Below are 17,287 nucleotides of genomic sequence, written 5' to 3'. Positions count from 1 at the left end.
ATTTTCAAGATTTTGGAACCATGAGAAGTAAATTTCTATAATTTTAAAAAACTTTGAGAGATGGCAGGCGCTTGATTTGGACTAGAGTAGTTGTAGTAGATATGGTGCGAAGCTACTGTGTTGGGGGATATGCTTAGGTGACAGAGCAACAGAACTTTCCGGGGAACTTGGAGAGAATTATGAGGAAAAAGAAGACTGGAAGGATGAGAGGTTTTAGACTAGGTGGCTGGTTACATTCACCAAGGTGGAGCCAACTGAAAGGAGAGCTGAGTACATTGAATAGATTCCATTTGGGATGCTTACAGTACAGACAGAACACATCGAGAAATCAGTACTGATGTTACCTAGTTAGTATCCAGATGATAAAGTAATATTATATGACAGTTATCTTGCCTTGGGAAAAATGTTTTGATGAGAAGGTGGCCACTGTTAGAGTTCCAAAGAACCCTAACATTTAAGGGACAGAAAAAAGAATAAGAGTCCATGGGGGAGGATCTTCCAGAGAGTTTGTAGATGTGATACCAGAGACCAAGAGAACAGAATTATTTTTGAGGAGAAGTGAGTAGTCAACAGTGTCATGCTGCAGAAAGTAAGGACTAAAAAGTCCTCTGGATTTGGCAGTGGGACCATTGGCCACTTGATGAGAACTTTCTGTGCTATGGGAGGAGAAACCTGATTTCTATCCCATATGCTCCATATTAAGTCACTGAATCCTGTCACTTCTTTTGTTATTGTCTTTCCCTTTCTCAGTAGCACTTCTTTCCATTTTTTTTAGTTCTAGACCATAAGCATAGTCTTTAAATTAATAGCAGTTTGAGCACCTACTCTCTCATAGACTCTGTTGAAAATACAAAGACATGTAAGATATGATTCCTTTTCCAAGGAGGGGGAAGTAAAGGGTAAAGGGGAAGTAGTTTGTACACCTACTATGTGCCAGGCACTTTTATGTATATAGCTCTTTGAATCCTCATAGCAGTCCTGGGAAGTCAGTACTATGTTCTTTCCTTCCTTTTCACAGAAGTGGAAGCAAATTCTAAAAGTTTTCATGACTTTCATAAAGTCATACAGAGGTAGCGCTGTCATATAAACTAAAGTCTGTTTGACTTTAAAATCTGTATGATGTACATTATCATGAATGGTTTGTGTCTATATATTATGAAACAATGAAATTGTATAAAAGTAGATAGCAGTTGGTTTAGGTAACAGCTTGGGATAGACACAGGAAATATTTCAATGTGATTGAGTTAACTAGTGCATAAATTATATAGAACAAAATTGTTAGACTGTGAAATATATTCATGGTAAAATCTTAAATTCTTCCTTCTTGAAGGTTTTTAGTGCCTGGCAGAGAGTAGTTGCTTAATAAATGTTTGAATGAGTTCAGATTATGGTAAATGGGATTTTTGTCAGGCAAGGAGGACTTTTGGAGGAGGTGGGAATCAGTTTGAATTTTAGAATATCCTTTGAAAGGAAGAAGGGATGGTACTTTGTAGCAAAGGTTGGAAATGGATTGTGGGAGGGAACCACTAAGCAGAGGTCGCAAACAAACAGCCTGTGTGCTGGATAAGGTCTATGGTTGTGCTTTGACTTTGTGCATTGTTTTAGAACAATTTAAATTAATAATCTCCTGTAAACGTTTTCATAAAAATCTAGAATTCAAGCTACTATTTAAAATGTTGAAGATCTAGTAAACCTGAGCCAGTAGTAATTTTGCATGGCAAATGAACAAGATTTGAGTAACTATCAACCTCTGTGAGCCCATGGTAGATGTCTTCCATCACATTTAGCTAGCTTAAATGGTATAGGTTTTCTCACATGGCCTGATTTAGCAAGTTTCGACCCCTGAATGTGAGATATGTTGGGGGGTGGGGAGGTAGTAGGTTTGGGAGGACTATGAATAAAACATAATAGATTGAAGTGAAAGGATGTGTTAATGGGAATTTCTGGAGATTATAAGGGTAGATTGGAAGCAAAAGTGAAGGACCTTGAGTGCACTCCTATTAAATATGTAGGGGTCATTGAAAGTGTTTTGAATGGGGAGTGATATATTCAAAGTGGTGGTAAGAAGATGAACCGTGCAGTAGCCTAATGGATGAGGTAAGTAAGGCTTTCTCTTGTAGTGTAGGCATGAGTTATTAAGGACCCTCCTTGATGTTGAATGATAAGAGTATTAAATAAAGAATGAAATTAAGAGATACTAAAAATGATTCAAAGAGAATTGAACATGGTCATGGGAGTCAAAAATAGGAAAATCAATAAAGTCATTAACTGCTGAGGAAATCAGTACAGAAGTTAGTTTTGTTATGTTTTATGTTTGTTTTCTTCTGCTGTCATTAATTTTTTGGGGGGAAAGTTGGAGAAAGAAGGTAGGGTTGGGAAGATCTGTGAAATGGTGTGTGTCACTGTCTTGCGTGTTAAAACTTAACATTAATATTGTAATAGGAGATTGTTTCAGCTTTGGGTACTAAACTACTGTAATTTAAAAATCACTGACACAAGGCAATCCTTTAGCTTAGGGTAGTGTAGGTACCTACCTTGCCACTAAACCACATGACGAAGCTGAAAAATCACCTTCTTGTTATGGCTTTGAGCATTTCACTCCACTTTGGTACTGATAAAGTACCAAAAACCACTAATCACTAACATTGGTTAGTGTTCTTTTATGATCTTAATGGTCTTTACTGCAAATACTAGATTTGTGACATTTATCTTCTAGTTGATGTAGAGCAGTCTCATGTTCTATTTCTGGGAAACCTGGTTTTGAACCTATGGGATTGTGGTGGGTAAGTACTATGTGCCTACTTGTTTGTGAAACTGATAGCAATAATGATGTCATCTAGTATAATCAGCAGCTACACCTAGAATAACTATTATTTTCATAGATCCACTGCAAATATTTCAGAATTGTCAGTTGATTAAAGCATTTTAATTTACAAAATTGTAATATACATGCTGCCATATTAAAATGACCTAGATTTGGCAGGTTGGAGGGTGTGTGTGTGTGTATATATGTGTGTGTGTGTGTATAAAACACACATATATGCTATATGTAGATACAACATATCATACAGATAACTCTGCATGATAAATTTCATTTTTTAAAAGTGCTCTCAATGAATATTTAGCAAAACCAGGATAAGTCTGAAGAAATCAAGTAGCCATTAGCACATATATACTCTTGCTTGAGAAATAATAATACTGAAGGTTCCTATGAAGACAGAGTGAGGGTCCTTGTCAAATACGGTAAAATAATTACACCTCTGATTTTGTAGTAAAAGAGTAGAACTGTTACATGCTGATCCATTTATTGGATTTTTAATTCAGATTTTTAAAGAAAGAGAAGAAGACTTAAAGCATTTATCTCATCCATTAGAATGTTCTTGTCATCTGGGATGAAACTCTGTATAAGGTGTGTATGTTTCCTTCATTTCCTACTTTTGGAGCATGAATAAAAGTTAGAAGGATATTAACAGAACTAAAATAGTTACAACTTTCATAGCCATCTAGATTTGTCATACTTCAAAGAACATCAGAGTTAACATCAAAAGAATTTGGTTTTAATCTTAGGTTGGGTTGACACTGTTACCAAGTTTGCCAGTTTGAATATGATTAATCAACTACTGTTCTTTGTCATAGCAAAAAATGTTGCTTAATATCCTCCATTCATTTTGACCACTGTAATCTCAGGGATTATTTTGGTATCTAATATGCAGGTACTTCTAGATGCTTATGGTATAAACTAATCTGCCTAAATTCAGATAGCAATGGAAGAAAAGCATTTAGTGGAGAAATGGGAGACGTGAATTGAAGAATGAGATGTGATACATGTAAAGTATATTATAACTTGAGCTTTCAGGCCAAATTGGAGACTTGCATTCATCCTTCCTAGGTAGCATTGCTGGAATGATTATCACACTGTTTGCAAGTCTAGAGGTAATCTCAGTATTTCTGTGGATGAAGTTGAAGTCACCTTAGTGGTACATAGACTCCTGCTTCTTCCATTTGTCTTGCTTACTCGTGGTTTAAAGATTGATGATTTCTGTATCCTCATGTGGTCAGACCATTCCTTCAGACTGCTTCTGGTGTACATTGACAAGGGTGACGCTGGGTGGCATAGGATCCTTCTCTATCACTGGTAGCTAGAGCTTCAGTTTCTACTTGTCTGACAAGTGTCTACAACCAGATGCACAGAAAGAAACCTGGCTTGCCAAGGAGAAAAGCCACTGGACTTTTAAAAACAGCATTTGATTTTTTTAACTCATTCATTCTTCCCCAGTATGATGTTGACCCAGGCTCACTCTAATAACAACATTTTGAGATACCTATCTAGGAAGTACTGTTCCAGATTGATATGGGCCGAATTTCTCTCAAAGCCTTATTCCCATCAAACAGGTAACTGTGAATAAGGATGGACATGACTCACTGATAGGAACCAGCTGCGGTGTGAAGGATGGCAATACATAACACGACCAAAGACAATTGGCTAATCACAACACTGCTGTGAGTGACAATGTCTCTGCTGTGGTTAGCTTTGGTGCCTTCTCCAAGGTAAATTCAGCAGTGACATTAACACCAACCTGGGAACTTGGAACACTATGCCTAAGTAGTAAAACTAATTGGAACAGAGACATGGCGCTACTATTATCTCTTACATCAATGTTGCATAGAACTGACTTAAATTTTTATATCGTTTTATTCAACAAGCATTCATTGTCTATCTATTGGATGCTGTCACATTCACAAATGGCTAAGATAGGTTCCTGACATCTTAGAAAGAGACAGAAGAACAAAGTACACCTAACCAGAAAAATAGTAAGAATAATGGAAGTGTTGTAACTGAAGTATGAATACAAGCACCTGAAGAGGATTCTCAGAGGGTGAAACTAATCTCGTATGCATGTATTGGTCATACTCCTGGATTAACTCAGTTTCAGGCAATCATACAATAGACTTTTTTTTGACATTTAAAACATCAATTTATTCTTTATTGCCAAGATTTATAACAAATTATTTAAAAGTAAAGGCCAATTTTTAGTCCCCATTTAGTTACTTGTTCCATTTCACTCTATGCATACTAAAGTCAAATATGTGAAAATACCTGTTAATGCTCAACATTAATATATCTGATTTATGATGCAGAAATTAAACACTCAGTTGGTACATCAATTGTCACTCTTGTCAAAGAAGCTTATTTGTATAATTCACAAATAGGTTATTAGGACAGTCAAAAGGCAAAATTTAAATTCAGGGGCAGACCATATTTACTTGATTGACCAAAATTTAAAAATCAAACAGCCTTCATTTCTATAATACTTCAAAGAAACTTAATGTATGATTTTTGAGAAATACTTTCAAAGATACCTACATTGCCAGCATTACAATCTGATACTTTTAATTAGAGTTACCCTACACTGTTCATATACCATCTTCTGGCATCACATCTGATACTTTTAATCATAATTATTATAATGGTCAAAGAAGTTTAGTTACTAGTTACTATCAAATTCACATATATAAGCCAAGTGTGCTCACCCTTTCCCAGTTTTTTGAAACTCATGATGTGTTGATTTTGGTTTATCCTCAATATAAAATTTCTATGACACTTAACATACCACAAATTGATGACACTTTCAGAGCAAAGCAGAACTGGACAGTCCCCTTCAGTGCTGTCACCACTGAACTGATAGCTCTGTCATGCTGCCTGGCTGAACACAGACATTCTTTTGTTATGAGTGTAAAGACACCTACCTACATGAGTTTAAAAATTGATCTACACAAAAGAAATTAAAAAATTATATACAACAAATTGTTTTTTTAAAAACACAAAAATAACATCTATCACTCTGTCATGCTGACAACTTGACATATATATGCATGCAGAAAAATTTCCAACTCGGTCATCTGAACGGCTGTGCTCTAATATGATGAACAAACTGCCACTATGTTCACACTGACAGATGCTGTATTCAAAATACTGCATATACTAAATACTGCAATAGTCTCTGCACGTATAAATGCTGGTTATAATAGGTTTTGCTTTGATTAAAAGTGTCTTAAGCTAACATTAAGTGCACTAAAATCCACAACAGTTCAGAAATCTATGACCTTACAATAAAGAAATCCAAAATGTACAACTCTAAAAGCAAGAAACAATTACTGCCATGCAAGACTTAAACTGAAAACTGCAAGGAAATGCAATTTAAAACAGCAAGTTCAAATATATTTAACACTCAAAGGGTCAGCAGCGAGTTCTAGCAACAATAGACTTAAAAAAGAAAATACATTCTCTTTGCTGGTATAAATCATATCTTCAAATCAGAGTAAGCCGTCTGTCCTCTGGTATAAGAGATTAGCTCTTTTACAGTTGTATTAATGAAATCTTTCCTCTCAGTTAAATTGTAAGCGGGATAGTTTTCATATACCTCTTTGCAAATCTGCTTCATTGTGACTTCTTCCAAGTTAGCATCAGCCAGCAATTTCTTCAATGTTTCCTTTAATTCTCCATCTGTAGGTGGTTTTTTCAATTTTTTAATTAATGGTTCATCATCAGAACTGTCTTCAGATTCAGATTCCTTTTTGGAACTGTTTTGATTCTTCTTGGTAGTACTACTATCTCCCTTCTTAACATTAGCAGTTTTTACAGACTTATTACTTTTAGCAGCAGTTTTTTGTTTTGCTTTTTCTTTTTTAGCTGTCTTTTTTGGTGGTTGCTCCTCTTCACTTCCTTTCTCTTCATCTTCTGAAGACTCTTCCTTATTTTTCTTCTCATCTTCGTCACTAATGAATTTATCTGACAGAATTTCAGGACATTTGGTTTGCTTTGACTTCCTTGTTGTTCCGGAACTGTTCCGTTCCTTTTTACTACCTTTGCTTGAAGATTTTTTGGATTTTGGCAATGGTTTGCCAGAAGGCTTTGGATGCATTAAGAAATTCAAGATCCTCTTCACTAGTTTGCTGTTCACGCCTGATCTCTCTAAGTCAAGAACCTCAAAGATGCTCTTTATCATGGCATTTCTAAACTTTTTCAGCATTTCTTCCTTCTTTTTTATACTGGGTACTGCCTTTTTCAAATGGAAAGCCACTAAACTGACCCACATTGTTCTTTAATGAGGACACTGTGCCTGGTTTGTTGTAAAGCAGTTTGTGTAGATTTCTAAGTTCATCTGTTTTTTTTCTTACTCAGAAAGAAATGTATCCTTTCAATTTCACAAAGTTTCTGACCCTTCCCTTGTGCAATTGTAAATGGCTCTCTTTGTAAGGAAGACACTTGTATTGTCAATCTTTCTACTTTCTTCTTTTCTCTCTTGCCCTCCACAATGAGACTCTTTTTCTTTCTCTTCCTCCTCGTCGTCCTCTTCTTCCTCCTTCTCCTCATCACTCTCGTCCCTGGGACCCTGCATTTCGGGCTCCTTCTCGGACGCGGGCTGCGCTGGGCTGTCCTCTGCCTCCGCAGCGGGGGCCGCCACCGTCGCCATGCTGCTGGGGACCTGCGGGCGGAGAGGAAGTCGCACGCTCCGGTTGGTTCGCTCGCTCTCTCGCACGCACCTGCGGGACCGCGGCGACCGCTCGGCGGCAGCTGCTTCCCGACTTGCCCACTCCGGAGGCTCAGCCACTCCGCCGCCTCCCCGGGCATGCGCGAGGCGAGAAATCGCACCGCCCTCCCGCCGCTGGCGCCGGGCCAGGCCAGTCCCACCAAGGCGAGCCTTGCCGCGCACGCCGCGCGTCTCCTCCACATGAGAGACTTTTGAAAATTCAATTGAATCAGTAATTATTACAGATGTGACCAAACATTTGAAAATTGTAATCCCAGCTGTTTTTTGTATAATGACATGTTTTGTCTTTGAAGGGAAGGGCTACTTGTCTTTGTGGCTCTGGTACCAAATTGACTCTTGGATGTATGTAGAATATAGCATTACTTCTACTTTTAAAGCTGTGTATAACGTTGGACTTCAATATTTATTGGATGTCTGCATGAGAATGTTTTTAACACAATAGATCATACTTTGCAACTTTTTCCTAAGGCTGCATGATGGCATTAAATTACCTGTTTACATCCAATTTCCAGGAGGACTATATATGTTTTTATTTGGGTTCACCTTGTTATTTGGCTTTTCTACGCTTGTGAACTTTAGGCTCAATGTACTTTGTTTATGACTAGAGTCCACTAATGAGTGAGTAGATACTATATTCATCCTTTTGGGTCTGGGTTATCTCACTAAGGATAGTGTTTTCTGTTTCCATCCATTTGCAAGCAAAATTCAAGATGTCGTTGTTTTTTTACCGCTGAGTATTATTCTAATGTGTATCTATTTCACACTTTCTTTATCCATTCTTCCATTGAGGGGCATCTAGATTGTTTCCAGGTTCTGGTAATTACAAATATTGCTGCTATGAATATAGTTGAACAAATGCTTTTGTAGTATGATAGGGTATCTCTTGGGTATATTCCCAAGACTGGTATTGCTGAATCCTGGGGAAGGTTGATCCTGAATTTCCTAAGAAACTGCCACACTAATTTCCAAAGTGCTTGCACAAGTTTGTATTCCCACCAGCAATGGATGAGTGTTCCCGTTACGCCACATTCTCTCCAGCAAAGGCTGGAGAATTGGAATTGGTGTTTTTGATTTTAGCCATTCTGACAGGTGTAAGATGGTATCTCAACGTTATTTCGATTTGCATTTCCCTGATCGCTAAGGAGGTTGAACATGACCTTGAGTGTCTTTTGGCCATTTGAACTTCTTCTGTTGAGAATTCAGTTGGGAGCATGGGGGTGGGGGTAGGGGTAGGGGTAGGGGTGGGGATGCAGGAAGGGGAGAGGGAGAGCAAGAAGAGAGAAGGAAAAGACTGGGGAGAGCATGGGGGAGTGGAGGCATGTAGATGGAGGAAGGGCAGACATAGGAGCAGAGAAGAAGATATCTACATTAAGGGAGCCATTTTAGGGTTGACAAGAGACTTGGCTCTAGAGGGGATCCCAGGTGTCCACGGGGATGTCCCCAGCTAGGTCCTTGGGCAGCAGAGGAGAGGGTGCCTGCACTGGCCTTGCCCTACTATTACACTGATGATTATCTCGAATATCACCATAGAATTTTTGTCAGGCGATGGATGGAGATAGAGACAGAGACCCTCATCAGACCAACAGACTGAGCTCCCAAGGTCCAATTGAAGAGCAGAAGAAGGGAGAAGATGACCAAAGAAGTCAGGACTGCTAGGGGTTGGTCCACCAACTGAGGCAGTGTGCCTTTTCTAATGGGAGCTCACCAAATCCAGCTGGACCGGGACTGAGCGAGCATGTGATCAAACAGGACTCTCGGAATGTGTCTGACAATAAGGGCTGACTGAGAAGCCATTGATAATGGCACTGGGACCTGTTTATACTGCATGTGCTGGCTTCTTGAGACCCTAGTCTATTTGGATGCACACCTTCCTAGGCCTGGATGGAGGGGGAAGGGCCTTGGACTTACCATAGGGTGGAATTCCCTGCCCTCTCTTGAGGGAAGGGGAGGGAGGAGAGGAAAGTGGGGGAGCAGGACGGGAATGGGTAGAGGGGAGGACGTATAAATATTTGAACAGAAAAATAAAGACTTAAAAAAATTACCTGTTTGCTCATGGAAAGACATTTCTCCAGCATTTTTCAAGTGTTTGAACTCTAAAAATTCAACTCAAGGATACCAATCAAGCATTAGGTTAATTTGCTTGTTTGATTTTTGTTATACTTAACGTCTGTATTTGTTTTGGACTCAATTATCAATGTATTTTGCTGTCTGTGTCTTGTAGGGTACTTACTCATTTCAACGGTCTAGAACTGTCTACCTGTTAGTAATAGTTGATTGTGGTTCTGTCCTGTTAGGCTTGGTCCAGTATTATTTATCAGCTGATTCCTAATGTTCAGCAACTGGAAATGAACCTGCAAATTTTTTCTGAAATTATTGAGACTAATGAAGTACTTCTGTTTGAGAGAGCTACCTTTCTGGTAAGGACTTTCTGCTCTACAGATGTATCTCAAGCAGTCTTCTTGCATTCAGAGGACAGGATGTTACTACTTTTAGGAAGAACCACCCACTTTTACATCAGCATATATAGTCTTAGTTATAAACTTTTATTGTCTGCAAGTGGTATGGAAAAGCCCTTTGGTAAGTAACCTTTTAATAATTAGTAAAATTTAGATTTTTGCAGGTATGCCTTATTAGAGACTTATATTAGTTCTACTAATAACTATTTAACTATGATAAAGGAATCTTATTACCTACTGAGCTTTATTAAGAAATATAGTGCATTTTTCTTTTAAGAAAATTCTTTTCCCACCCATTTATCAAAAAGATTGATACAATATGAAAACTTCTAACATGTAAACTTAAGAGTTTAGATTGAGAAGTGGAGCAGGTAAGAGGAATATTAATAATTCCACTTTTCTTATAAATTGAATTTAGCAATGATATCAAGGTACTCTGTACAGGCATGAGTCGGTGATGCAAAAATCTGTATTATTGACATATATTTTAAAGATTTATTTTTTATTTGTGAAGGTGCTGCCACTTATGTGTTGGGTGTCCATGGAATCTGGAAGAAGATGTTCAGATTTTTTTTTCTCAAGACAGGTTTTATTCTGTAGCTTTGGAGCCTGTTCTGGAACTAGCTCTTTTCTACCAGACTGGCCTCGAACTCACAGAGATCCACCTGCCACTCCCTCCCTGTGCTGGGATTAAAGGTGTGCGCCAACACCACCTGGCTGGTGTTCAGATTTCTTGGAGCTAGAGTTACAGGTAGTTATGAGCTGCCTGGCATGAATGTGGGGAACCAAACGTTTGTCCACTGGAACACCAAGGAGCATTCCTAAACGCTGAGCCATCTCCTCAGCACAGTGAATATATTTGGAAAATAGTAATGGTCACTGGGCAGTGGTGGCACACACCGTTAGTTCCAGTTCTAAGAAAGCAGAGTTGGTAGATGTCTGAGTTCAAGGGCAGCTTTGTCTACAGAGTGAGTTCCAGGATAGCCAAGAATATGTAAAGAAACTATGTCAAAAAAAACCAAGGAAAGTAACGGTGATAGCTAATTTGTCAGAACACATTTCCTGAATAAATGTTAATAGATTCGTTTAAAGTACCTCTCAATGCAGCTTCCAGTGAAGAATTTAGTTTCTGATCTTTACCAGTGCTAGGTGAGTTTAGACAAATGTTTTAGTCATTCTGTGTTTGTTTCTTCTTCTGTAAAACCAGAATATACTGCTTCTATCATAGACTTATTGTGTGCTTTAAAATGGGACAGGGTAATGGTAAGTAGCCATCACAAACCTTGGCATTTAATTGGGAGCAAACGAGCATATATACATGTACTTCTTCTATCTTTGGTATAAGAATTATATTTCAAATATTTAACATCATGTCAGAATTTCCATGTCAGTTTTCTTCTGGCAAATGAGGGGGATTTTCCTCTGCTGAAACTTATTTTCAGCTTATAGGGTACTCGTGGTTTATTAAAATTGAAAAGTATTTTTACCTGGTGTGTGTATTTGTGCTGAATACATTAATTTATGTCAGTACTTAGACAGTCAGTACTAGGGATCATCTAGTAAAGGTTTTTAATATGATTCCAACAGCTACTTTGCTACAGACTTCGTCAACATTATGTTAGAGACGGCCCAAGAGCAGCTAGATATTTTTTTCTCTTTATTTATACCATTTTAAGTCAAAGACCACCTTGAAAAATGTTAATAAGCTAAAATTTAGTGATTAAGGTTTTTGAGAAAAGCACCAAAAGTTCCTTGACTAAGATAAGGTATGCTCTGATAAACTCTTTTTTTTCAAAGTTTATTAAAATACAAAAGTCTCCATTTCCGCCCCTCCTCCCAACACCCTCCCACTACCCCCACTCCCTTCCCTCCTCCCTCTCCATCTCCAAGAGCAGTCAGGGTCTCCCGCCCTGTGGGTAGTTCAAGCTCCTCCCCCCTCCCTACAGGTCCAGGAAGGTGAGCATCCAAACAGACTGGATCCCCAACATCCAGTATATGCAGAGGAAACAAGTCCCAGTGTCATTGTCAATGGCTTTTCAGAAAGACTCCGGGCCAGCCACATTCAGAGAATCCGGTCTCATTCAGAGAATCTGGCTGGATCACATGCTCGCTCAATCCCAGTCAACTGGCCTTGGTGAACTCTCATTACATCAGTCCCCTTGTATCAGTGGGTGATCGCACCCCTCGCGGTCCTGATTTCCTTTTTCATGTTCTTCCTCCTTCTGCTCCTCATTTGGACCTTGGGGGACTCAGTCCAGTGCTCCAATGTGGGTCTCCGTCTGTATCGCCATCCATCGTCGGATGAAGGTTTCATCTGATGTTGCCTTCCTTGCTCACATTCTCTTTCCTTCTGCTTCTCGTTTGGACCTAGGGAGTTAAGTCCAGTGTTCCGATGTGGGTCTCCATCTCCATCCATCGCCAGATGAAGGATCTATGGTGATAAGCAAAATATTCATCAGTATGGTTATGGGCCAAGGCCAGTTCAGGTACCCTCTCCTCTGTCCAGAGAACAATCTGGGGATCTCTCCTTGGACCTGGGATCCCATTTATAATCAAGTCTCTAGTAAACCCTAAACTGACTCCCTTAGTTGAGATATATTCTTCCCTGATCCCATATCTATCCTTCCTCCCAACCCCCCTCCCAGTCCCCTGAGCATTCCCCATTCCTCCCCTGCTCCCTTCTATCTAACCCTCTCCCCTTCCAGCCACCCTCCCACCCGCCCATGCACCCGAGGTTACCTGGGACTCTTGTCTATTTCCAATCTCCAGAAGAAAAACGACCTGAATTTTCTTCAGGTTCACCCTCCTATCCAGCTTCTCTAGGATCACGAATAATAGGCTCAAAGACCTTTAATTATGGCTAGAATCCACTTATGAGTGAATACATACCATACTCCTCTTTTTGGGTCTGGCTTACCTGACTCAGTAAAGCGTTTTCTTTTTTTTTTTAATTATTATTATTTTTTTATTTTTTTTTAAATTTTTTTATTTAATTTTTACTGGGAACCCCTCCAGAATCAAGTCTCTTGCAAACCCTAAAATGGCTCCCTTAGCTGAGATATAAACCTCCCTGCTCCCACAAGCATTCTTCCTCCCTCCCCCCTCCCATTCCCCCAAGCCCTCCCCAATCCTCCCCCTCTCCCCTCTCCCTGACCATCTTCCCTTACTTCCACCCCCCCACTCCCCATGCACCCGAGTTTGCCTGGCAATCTTGCCTAGTTCCACTATCCAGGAGGATAACTATATGATTTTCTTCAGGTTCACCTTCTTATTTAGCTTCTCTAGGATCACAAATTATAGACTCAAAGACCTTTAATTATGGTTAGAATCCACATATGAGTGAATACATACCATATTCCTCTTTTTGGGTCTGGGTTACCTCACTCAGTAAAGCATTTTCTGTTTCCATCCAATTGCATGCAAAATTCAAGATGTCATTGTTTTTTACCGCTGAGTAGAACTCTAATGAGTATATGTTCCACACCTTTATTAACCATTCTTCTATTGAGGGGCACCTAGGTTGTTTCCAGGTTCTGGCTATTACAAATAGTGCAGCTATGAACATAGTTGAACAAATGCTTTTATAGCATGATAGGGCATCTCTTGGGTATATTCCCAAGAGTGGAATTGCTGGGTCCTGAGGGAGGTTGACTCCCAGTTTCCTGAGAAACCGCCACACTGATTTCCACAGTGGCTGCACAAGTTTGCATTCCCACCAACAATGGATGAGTGTTCCCCTCATTCCACATCCTCTCCAGCATAGGCTATCATTGATGTTTTTGAGTTTGGCTATTCTGACAGGTGTAAGATGATATCTCAAAGTTGTTTTGATTTGCATTTCCCTGATCTCTAAGGAGGTTGAGCATGACCTTAAGTGCATTTTGGCCATTCGGAGTTCATCTGTTGTGAATTCTCTGTTCAGTTCAGTACCCCATTTTTTAATTGGGTTAATTAGAGTTTTAGTGTCTAGTTTCTTGAGTTCTTTGTATATTTTGGAGATCAGACCTTTGTCTGATGAGGGGTTGGTGAAGATCTTCTCCCAGTAGCAAGGTAGCCTTTTTGTCTTACTGACAGTGTCCTTTGCTTTACAGAAGCTTCTCAGTTTCAGTAGGTCCCATTTATTCATTGTTTCTCTTATTGTCTGCGCTCCTGGGGTTCTGCTTAGGAACTGGTCTCCTGTGCCTATATCTTGTAGATTATTTCCCACTTTCTATTCTATCAGGTTCACAGTGGACAGATTAATGTTGATGTCTTTAATCCATTTGGACTTGAGTTTTGTGCATGGTGATAGATATGGATCTACTTTCATTCTTCTACAGGTTGACATCCAGTTATGCCAGCACCATTTGTTAAAGATGCTTTCCTTCTTCTATTGTATACCTTTAGCTCCCTTGTCGAAAATTAGGTGTTCATAGGTTTGTGGGTTAGTATCCAGGTCTTCTATTCGATTCCATAGGTCAACTTCTCTGTTCTTATGCCAATACCAAGGTGTTTTCAATACTGTAGCTCTGTAATAGAGTTTGAAGTCAGGTATGGTAATGCCTCCAGAATTTCCTTTATTGTATAAGATTGTTTTTGTTATCCTGGGTTTTTTATTTTGCCATATAAACTTGATTATTGTTCTCTCAAGGTCTGTGAAGAAGTTTGATGGTATTTTGATGGGGATTGCATTGAATCTATAGATTACTTTTGGTAGAATTGCCATTTTTACTATGTTGATTCTCCCAATCCAAGAGCAGGGGAGGTCTTTCCATTTTCTGGTATCCTCCTCAGTTTCTTTCTTCAAAGACTTAAAGTTCTTGTCAAATAGGTCTTTCACTTCCTTGGTTAGAGTAACCCCAAGATATTTTATTGTATTTGTGGCTATCGTGAAAGGTGATGTTTCTCTGATTTCCCTCTCTGCTTCTTTATCCTTTGTGTATAGGAGGGCAACTGATGTTTTGGAGTTGATCTTGTATCCTGTCATGTTACTAAAGGTGTTTATCAGCTATAGGAGTTCTTTGGTAGAGTTTTTGGGGTCACTTATGTATACTATCATATCGTCAGCAAATAAGGAAAGTTTAACTTCATCCTTTCCAATTCGAATCCCCTTGATCTCCTTATGTTGTCTTATTGCTTTTGCTAGTACTTCAAGCACTATATTGAAGAGGTATGGAGAGAGTGGACAGCCTTGTCGTGTTCCTGATTTTAGTGAAAAGGCTTTGAGTTTCTCTCCATTCAATTTGATGTTAGCTGTCGGCTTGCTGTATATTGCTTTTATTATATTTAGATATGATCCTTGTATCTCCAGTCTCTCCAACACCTTTATCATAAAAGGGTGTTGAATTTTGTCAAGTGCTTTTTCAGCATCCAATGAAATGATCATATGGTTTTTTCTTTCAGTTTATTTATATGATGGATTACATTGATAGATTTGTGTATGTTGAACCAGCCCTGCATCTCTGGGATGAAGCCTACTTGATCATAATGGATAATTTTTCTAATGTGTTCTTGGATTCACTTTGCCAGTATTTTATTGAGAATTTTCGCGTCGATGTTCATGAGTGAGATTGGCCTGTAATTCTCTTTCTTGGTTGTGTCTTTGTGTGGTTTTGGTATTAGGGAAGCTGTAGCTTCATAAAAGGAGTTTGGCAATGACTCTTCCGTTTCTATATTGTGGAATACATTAAGGAGTATAGGTATTAGCTCTTCCTGGAAGTTCTGGTAGAATTCTGCATTGAAACCATCTGGTCCTGGGCTTTTTTTGGTAGGGAGATTTTTGATAAAAGCTTCTAATTCTTCACGACTAACAGGTCTATTTAGATTGTTCACCTGTTCTTGGTTCAACTTTGGTATATGGTAAAAAAAAAATGTCCATTTCTTTTACATTTTCCAACTTTGTGGCATATAAACTTCCGTAGTAAGAGCTAATGATTCTCTGAATTTCCTCTGTGTCTGTGGTTATGTCCCCCTTTTCATTTCTGATTTTATTAATTTGCATGTTCTCTCTCTGCCGTTTGATTAGTTTGGATGGGTGTTTGTCGATCTTGTTGATTTTCTCCAAGAACCAGCTTTTTGTTTCATTGATTCTTTGGATTGTTTTTGTGTTTCTATTTTGTTGATTTCAGCCCTCATTTTGATTATTTCCAGTCTTCTACTCCTCCTTGGTGAATCAGCTTCTTTTTTTTCTAGAGCTTTCAAGTATGCTGTTTAGTCTCCAATGTGTGCTTTCTCCGTTTTCTTTAATCGGGCACTTAGTGCTATGAACTTTCCTCTTAGCACTGCTTTCATAGTGTCCCATAGGTTTGAGTATGTTGTGTCTTTATTTTCATTAAATTCAAGGAAGACTTTAATTTCTTTCTTTATTTCTTCCTTGACCCAGGGGTGATTTAGTGGTTGACTGTTCAGCTTCCATGAGTTTGTTGGCTTCCTGGGGGTAGCATTGTTGTTGAATTCTAATTTCAATCTATGGTGATCTGACAAGACACAGGAGGTTACTAATATTTTTTTGTATCTGTGGAAGTTTGCTTTGTTACCGAGTATGTGGTCAATTTTCGAGAAGGTTCCATGAGTTGCAGAGAAGAAGGTATATTCTTTCCTATTTGGGTTGAGTGTTCTATAGATGTCTGTTAAGTCCATTTGATTCATTACCTCCATTAATTCTCTTATTTCTCTGTTTGGTTTTTGTCTGATTGACCTGTCCATTGGTGAAAGAGGAGTGTTGAAGTCTCCTACTATTAGTGTGTTTGGTTTGATGACTGCCTTGAGTTCTAGAAGCGTTTCTTTTACATATGTGGGTCCCTTTATATTAGGGGCATAGATATTCAGGATTGAGACTTCTTCCTGATGAATTGTTCCTGTTATGAGTATGAAATGTCCATCTGCATCTCTTCTGATTGATTTTAGTTTGAAGTCAATTTTGTTAGATATTAGAATGGCTACACCCGCTTGTTTCTTAGGTCCATTTGCTTGGAAAACCTTTTCCCAACCCTTTACTCTGAGTAGGTGTCTGTCTTTGTGGTTGAGGTGTGGTTTCTTGTAAACAGCAGAATGTTGGATCCTGTTTTTGTATCCAATCTCTAAGTCTGTGCCTCTTTATAGGTGAATTTAGTCCATTGATATTAAGTGATATTAATGACCAGTGGTTGTTGACTCCGGTCATTTTTTTTTTTTGGGGTAGTAGAGTGTATATATTTTCCTTCTTTGAGTTGTGCTTGTGAAGGGTTGCTAGATGTCTGAGTTTTTGTAGGCAGTTTTGGGAATGTTGGATTCCTTGGGTTGTGATTTTCCTTCTAATAT

The 17,287-nt window shown here is 38.9% G+C and overlaps 1 protein-coding gene across 1 annotated transcript; it reads right to left on the bottom strand.

Moving 5' to 3' along the window:
• Positions 1 to 4,963: 4,963 nt before the first annotated feature.
• LOC125396882 (protein DEK-like) lies at positions 4,964 to 7,475 on the bottom strand. Its single transcript, XM_087902812.1, is given in 4 exon segments — positions 4,964 to 7,046; positions 7,048 to 7,173; positions 7,175 to 7,322; positions 7,324 to 7,475. Coding segments are annotated over 4 exon segments (1,170 nt in total). The 3' UTR covers positions 4,964 to 6,302.
• Positions 7,476 to 17,287: the final 9,812 nt, after the last annotated feature.

Source organism: Myodes glareolus, chromosome X (genome assembly GCF_982192425.1).
Source record: "Myodes glareolus chromosome X, mMyoGla1.1, whole genome shotgun sequence".
Classification (NCBI taxonomy): domain Eukaryota; kingdom Metazoa; phylum Chordata; class Mammalia; order Rodentia; family Cricetidae; genus Myodes; species Myodes glareolus.
This window is presented reverse-complemented; position numbering and strand designations above follow the sequence as displayed.